The 7067-nt window shown below is 57.0% G+C and overlaps 1 protein-coding gene across 1 annotated transcript; it reads right to left on the reverse strand.

Annotated features, from left to right (window-relative positions):
- Positions 1-589: 589 nt before the first annotated feature.
- On the reverse strand, positions 590-6519 carry ACR (acrosin). Its single transcript, XM_057557339.1, has 5 exons — positions 6449-6519; positions 5220-5426; positions 4712-4995; positions 1670-1815; positions 590-1141 (listed from the first exon to the last, which is right to left on the reverse strand). Exons 1-5 carry the CDS (start codon positions 6514-6516, stop codon positions 590-592), a joined length of 1257 nt encoding a protein of 418 aa, XP_057413322.1. The 5' UTR covers positions 6517-6519.
- Between the last annotated feature and the right edge of the window lie 548 nt (positions 6520-7067).

Consider the following 7067-nt stretch of genomic DNA (forward strand, 5'->3'; position numbering starts at 1 on the left):
AACCCATCGCCTAGACTCTGCAGGCTCCCATTAGAGGGTTCCTTGGGCTCAGCCCTGTCCCTCCAGGAAGGAGACCCAAGTGTCAGCTACAGATCACAGGCCCAGGGCAGAATTTTCCACCTCAAGGAGGAGAGAAGAAACAAACTAAGGACAGATTCCTCTCGTGAGTCTGTCTCTTCACACCACCAGGAGAGCATGGCCTCCAGCAGACTTGGACGCACACCCTTCATTTCCAGTCAGCTCACCTCACAGGAGCTGGGAGGCCCATCGATTTAATATGCAGAGACACTAAGCGCTAAATGATTACCTGGACCACAGCCCCAGGTCACCTTGTTCTAGTTTTTAAAATCAAGATTTAAAAAGAACCACAATTGACATCATTAATACAAGCAATTCCAACTTGTCAGGCGGTGAACGGAGGAGGCAAGGTAGATGAGATGAGGGATTGAGTTGGGGAGGGCAGATAGGAAGAAGTCCAGAAAGCATCTCTTTATGAATATATATTTATATTTGTATTTATAATCATTTATTTCGTCTTTTTTTCCTCAGGAGCGAGGGGTTCACTGGGTCCGTTGAGAAGGGGGTCAGATCAGGAGGAGGCAGGCTGCTCTGGGATGTCTGTGGTCTCCATTTCATAAGTGCCCTTTCTGTCAAAAAAGGCCTTCCCCTTCAAGGCCTCTATGAGCTGCTGTAGTCGCTTGGCAAAAGAAAGTGCTTGGGGAGGTTTAGTGGAAGGTTGCGGTGGGGGAGGGGGAGGGGGTGGCGGTGGGGGAGGGGGTGGCGGTGGAGGAGGCGGGGGCGGTGGAGCTGTGGGTTGGGGTCGGGCCACTGCAGTGGGGCTCTGGGAGGGAGGTGGTCGAGGAGGTTGTTGGAAGTACCAAGGTGGGCGAATAGAAGGCTGAGTGGAGGTGGGTTTAGCAGGGGGTGCTGGAGTAGAAGGAGGGGGAGGGGTGGGCAACTGAATCATGTGCAAAGCGTTAGAACCAATCTTGGAAGCAATCCAGTTCAGATAGGACCAGGTAGACGTGTAGACTCCGGGGCGCTTAGCTCGGGCACAGCCTACCCCCCAGCTTGTGATTCCCACGACCACGTAGCTGTTTTCCACGCTCTCTCTGCACATGAGAGGCCCGCCGCTGTCCCCCTGCCCAGAAGGACACAGAAGTCACTCTCTGCCGGAGCCACTTTCCCTGCCCAGAAGGGTCATAGACTCTGGGAGGCATTTTTGCAGGCGTATGGTTCCCTGCTGCCGTAAACACAGGCAGCTGTGGTGAAGTTGAGGTGCACCAGCAGCTGCTCGGGGATGTGAGGAGGGTGGGGATTGTCATGGGTTTCCTCGCGGTGCGGAGGCAAGAGGAGCAAACGCATGTGCCTGTGCACGTGGTTTTACGTGCGTACGTCAGCATGTGTGTACAAGTGGATTTGACTGTTTTGCATTCTGGTGAAGAGAGGTAAGCATTCTCTTTGGAGCAGTGTTTGGATGATATGATCTCTGCGTTAGGGTGGGATAAAGTTCTACAAATGGTGATTGATTCTTTGTAGGGGCAGTTGGTGGGTGTCACCTCCCAAGCTCATTGTGACTGCAGATGCTGGAAGACGGGACCCGGGAAATTTGCTCAGGGATCCAAAAAAGAGGTGTCCGCAAGGGCCTGGGCACCCAAAGGGAAGTTACCTGGCAGGTGTCAATCTTGCCTTCAGGATACCCTGCGCACACATTGGTTGAACGAATGCGCCCATTGTACCACATGGTCGAGTTACATAAGTCGAGGTCGATGATGTCCACACGTGCCTCCTGCAGTATAGGTGATGTCCTGGGGGCTACAGCCAGGCGACTCAGTGGTCAGTGATCACAGAAGACATGTTCTGGGAAAGCCCTGCCTTCCTCCCTCCACTAAAACCCCGTCGTCCTGAAATGCTCTATTTGAACCTAAGATCCATGCAAGTCAATGCCCCCGGCCTCTCCGTACCCACTCCTGAAGGGAAGAAAACACACAGCTGGAAGAGCAGAGGAGAGGCGGGAGATGGAGGTGGAGGAGAGAGGAGGAGAGAAAGGAGGTGGACGGTGGGCAGACGGCAGATGGAGGCTGGACGGATACAGCTGGAGAGTCGCGTACATTAACGGTAGATGATGGTTACAGAGGGGACGTTAACAATTACACTGAGGGTGCGCTGAGCACTCACTATGCATCACACAGGCTTCGTCCCATTGACTCCTCACAGCCACCTCACGAGTTAGGGACGGTTATTCCCCTTTTCTCCAACCAGGAGATTGGAGCACCCCTTGCCAAGGTCACGGCAGGGGCCTGGTGCGGCTTGGATCCACACCCAGGTTTTCCTCTCTAGACTCAAGTCCAGGCCACGCCTTTCGTTCTGGCTACAGGTCACCCCCCTGCTTCTTACCCTCCACCCGGGTGTGGACAGGACCTGCTGGACTTGGTCTGATGAGTCCCTCCCCATGTGCCTCGTATCTGTTTTGAGATGTGGAGAGAGCAGAGCTATGGCAGGGCCTCCACACACAGGCAGACCTGTCAGGGGCACGGGGGGTTGAAATGACCCCTGAGGCCACGTCAGAGCTTCCTTTATTGCCTCAGATGCTCGGCCATGACCAGGGGTTAAGAAAGGCCCAGCCTGTACTGGGGCTGGAGCAGCCAGATCCATTGCATCTGGCTTGGAGCCCAAGAGCTGATGCGACGGTCCGCTCTGCATCACGTGGTCCCACAGACAGGAGGGTTCCACTGGCCCTGCCACAGCAGCACCCATAGCCCAGCCACAGCCCAGTGGGCTTGAACGTCGTGTGCAGTACAGATGCGGAGTTGCCAGATCAGACCTGTCGGAGGGGCAGACCCGGAGCATGGCTCTGAAGGCCGAGAGGGAAGGCAGGCGCCCCATGGAGCGCTGTGGGTGGGGCAGGCACAGCAAGCATTCAGTAGATGGCTGCTGAATGCATGTTTGCGTGGCTTTGGTTATGCTTGCAATCTCCTTAGCCCCCACCTTTCCTTCCCATCCAAGCAGCAATGAGGGTTTTGTACATGCACTGCCCTTCGGGTAGGGGTAACACGGAAATAACAATGGCAAGCCTGGCTTGTTGGCCATTAAGGTGACCTTTTAAATCTATGGCAGAGCCCACAGTCTTGAAAGCCATGAGATTCATTGTTAAGAGCCAGGTGTCCTGAAACACAGAAGAGTTTTCTCAGTCCCAGCACCTTGGCTTTAAACATCAAATGCCAAAAAAGCCTGCAGGAGCTAAACATTCAATGGAAAAAGAGGCCGATTCCCAAAAGTGCTCTTCCAGCCCCAAAGCATCTGAGTTCAAGGAAGAGGTAGGTCAAGAAAAAGAAAGGTCGGAAGGAATATCACAGGAGGCTGGGGGTTTCTCTAAGACTTGGCCTTAAAGGTGGGGGATGTGTTTGCAAAAAAAAAAAAGGATAGAAATCTCATTAAATTTAAGGTGATTCTAGAACAAAATAGGTCTTTCGTGACGTCCAGGGTATAGGTGGGAGCCCACAGTTCTCCTGAGCAAAAGGACAGCAGAGGTGGGGTTGGCGGGGCAGGGGGGGGGGTCATTGGATGGAAACTCTGAGATCAGCCTCCCAGGGACCGCAAGAACCCCCAAAAGCTAAGGACAAGGTCGGACGGGTGGGCAGAGCAGGGCAGGCCAGGGGATGAGACAAGAAGAAAGTGTGTACTTGCTCTAGAGATCATGGCAGAGCCACGGACACCAACAGCCGGACAGGGATTGACACCCCAGGCCAGGGAGGAAAGGTTGTGAGTCAGCAAAGGCCAGTGAAAGCAAAGGCGACTGGGAGGAGATGCCCTTCCCCGAGGGACAGCATAGGTGGCAATCTTATCAGAAACTAAGATCAAACTTTGAGAGAGGAGAAGAAGAGTTAAGGGAAGAATCCAAAATTACCGATTTTTGTTACCAAAAAAAGAAAAAAATACTGAGCTTTAAACCCCAAATGATTGAACTGCCTTGAATTAGGAATCCCAGATTTTCCATTATCAATGAACAAAAGAGATTGAAAGCTAAGTTAATTTCAGTCATATCGTCACATCCCTAATGTGACTGGGTGAAGACTCACGCACCCACCTACAGAAAGCTGAAAGGGTGGCTCAGGAGCAGAGGCCTGTCCTACTCCGTCTCGCCCCGCTAGCAGAACCTTGCTGCCCGTCGCTGACCCGCAGAAAGCCACACCCGCCACCAGCCCCTCTCCCGGTCCCCAGGGGACACGCGCAGTAACGGCTGGGCAGGATGGACGGCTGGCAAGCATGGGGAGCAGAGATGGCACTAGGGCAGAAGGGCGGGGCTCGGGAGCCGCAGAGCTTGGAGACCACGTGCCCTGGCCCTTCCATATACAGATAGAGAGGGAAACTCGGTCTAAAGCCCTTCTCCAAGTGCTGCGTCGGGGTGCATCCCCCGCTTCCAGAACTCACCCCGGGGCTCCAGGCACAGCCTCGACCCCATGCTAAAGACGCCAAGGTTCTCCTTGTGCCTGCCATCGGCCTCTCCCGGGGGGGAACACCAGCCGCCGGTGAGGGGCCCTGGACAGGGAACTCTGCTCTGTTTCTCTGGCTGTGAAAGGGGACAGCGGCAGGACCCACTCACAGCACCGCGCTGGGGCCTGGGTGGGGCTAGGGCAGGCGTCCACGTATTTCCCCTTCACCTCAAGGACCGCCGAGGGGGTGACCAGCATTTCTCCCTGCCGCTACTCACCATTGTCTTTTAAGAATCCCCAGCCAGCCACCCAGCATGTCTGGGGAATTCTGGGTGGGCCTGCCCGAAATTGGGGCAGGCAGCCTGGTCCAATGAAGTGCCCACAGGGAACAGGAGGGGTGATCTTCATGAGAGCGATGTCGTTTGCCTCTGAACCCGGGGAGTATTTCTCGTGAATGATGATTTTCTCAACGTATCTCTCCTGCAGTGGTGGCTTCACTGGCTTATTGCTTCCCCACACAACTTCCTTTGCTCCGAAAATCAGCCTCCAGTCGGTAACTTTTCTGTGGTCACAGAGGTAAGCCAAGTCACCCTCGCTGTGGATTGGCTAGTGACCGTGACCCTTGGAGCACCCCATCCCCAGCGGGTGTGGGTCGGGTCACCCCCGCAGTCTGGTTACCACTGGGCCCAAAGCCTCCTCAGGTTTCCCCAGCACACAGACCCTTGGAGAACGCCCAGTTCTGAGAAGAGCCTTCTGAAGACCCCCTCTGCGTGTTCCCACACATACTTTTTGTTCCGGAAGCAGTGAGCAGCAGTGAGCAGCCAGTGGGAGTTCAGCAAGGTGCCCCCGCACACGTGGTACCGCCGATTGTTGTGGTACGTGAAGATCTGGAGGCTGACCATCCAGGGCCAGGCCCCGAGCGCCGCGGCCTGCCCACCGATGATGCGCGTGCCCCCTTGCTGGTTCTGCCTGAACCGTGACCCGCAGGGGCCGCTGAGGAGAGACCACGGGCACAGTTCGAATCAGGAATAGGCCAGCCTTTCCTCGTGCCTCCACAACAGGGGGAGAGTGGCGTGGGGCTGGTCGCAGCGGGGAAGAGCTGGGGTCCTGGGAAAGCAGGGGCAGCTCGAGGGTGTGGGATCCAGGGGGACGGCTGAGCAGTGGCGCTGTGGCGGCTGTGATGGGACAGGAAGCCACGGGCTCCAGGAAATACTCCAGGGGCGGCATTTCTCGGGTCTTGTGCGTGTGGTCACCAGGTGGGGACAGAGGGGGCCACGGGTAGCTAGGACAGGCTGTGAGGGCCCTAGAAGTATGGGAGATCCCTGGTCAGAGGGGGGGGGGGCTGAAGGTGGAAGCGGAGGGGGGTCATCTTGTGTGGGAGACTCCGGGAAGAGCCAGCGGGTCCTGGGGCTGCAGGGTTGGGTTGCACAGTGGTAGGAGGAGAGCAGCCGCAGGTCGATAAAGTGACCCCCAGGGGAGGGGGGCACACTGGGGCGGGAGCGGTCCAGAGGGGGAAGGTCAGGGCTCTGTGTCGCTGGTGGGAGTTTGGCAGTCATTGGCGCTGCGGGGTACCTTGGGGGCTTGGGAATGCTACACGTGGAGTGGAGGTCCCAGAGGTACCGCCTGACGACACCCTGGGGCCTTTGGGGTCAGCCTCAGCGGGGGGCGTCCCAGTGTCTGTGGGAGGACAGGAGCTCCTGAGAATCAAGACTCCCGTTCAAGAGGCAGTGAAGTCAGTCACTGGGCGGGGAGGGAGCACAGGCCTGTGTGCTGCAGGGCCCCAGGAGTCAGTCTCTGGAGGAAACCATGGACGTCTGGGGCCCTGGGGGCTCTGGGCTGAGGATGCTGGGAGCAGGGACGGTCTGGGTTGGGGATGTGGGTAACAGGCGCTGTGAGACCCGGGGGACTGCTGAGGCCCCAGCTTGGCTTCCTCCAGAGCCCTGAACACAGGGAGTCTGGGTGGGGTCTGTTACTCAGAAGACACCCTCCCCACCCCAGGCGTCTGTGACACTTACTCACACGTGATGTTATCTCTAGCGACCACAGACACTGCCAAGACCAGCAGAACGGCAGTTGGCAACATCTCTACCAAACTCCTGCCCCAGCCTGGCCTGGAAGCCCAGTGACCTCACAAAGCTCCATGGCCTTCTGACCAATCAGCAGAGTGACCTCCCACCCCCCACCCTCCAGCAGTCAGGCGAGGCAGGAGGAGCCCTTTAGCTCAACCGGTTCATGCTGAAGTGACTTCCCAACTTCCGGCCCAGGCTCCCCCCAGCCCAGGGCGACGCGGGTTCGCATGCAGCCCCCTCCCTCTGTCCCAAGGCCAGGATCTTCAGTCCCCGTGGTCTTCCAAGGTCCCACACCATCCGAGGTTCCAGCTTTGTGCAGGTTCGGGGTCCGACCCTCATGCAAGCTGTAGCCACCGTCCCATTCCAGCTCACAGACGGAGGGACAGCTGAGCCAGTCTGCGACCAGACGGTGCAGTATGTCAGCGGTTCGAGGGAGGCTCCACAGGCTGACAGGCCCTTAACACTGCGGGGGAAACTGTCTTTCCCTCTTCCGAGTGTGTGCTATCAGCACACTTTCTGAAGACCATTTTGAACTTACCCAGCTTAAGACCACAAAGCCCACCTT

This window comes from Balaenoptera acutorostrata, chromosome 11 (assembly GCF_949987535.1).
Source record: "Balaenoptera acutorostrata chromosome 11, mBalAcu1.1, whole genome shotgun sequence".
Lineage (NCBI taxonomy): Eukaryota > Metazoa > Chordata > Mammalia > Artiodactyla > Balaenopteridae > Balaenoptera > Balaenoptera acutorostrata.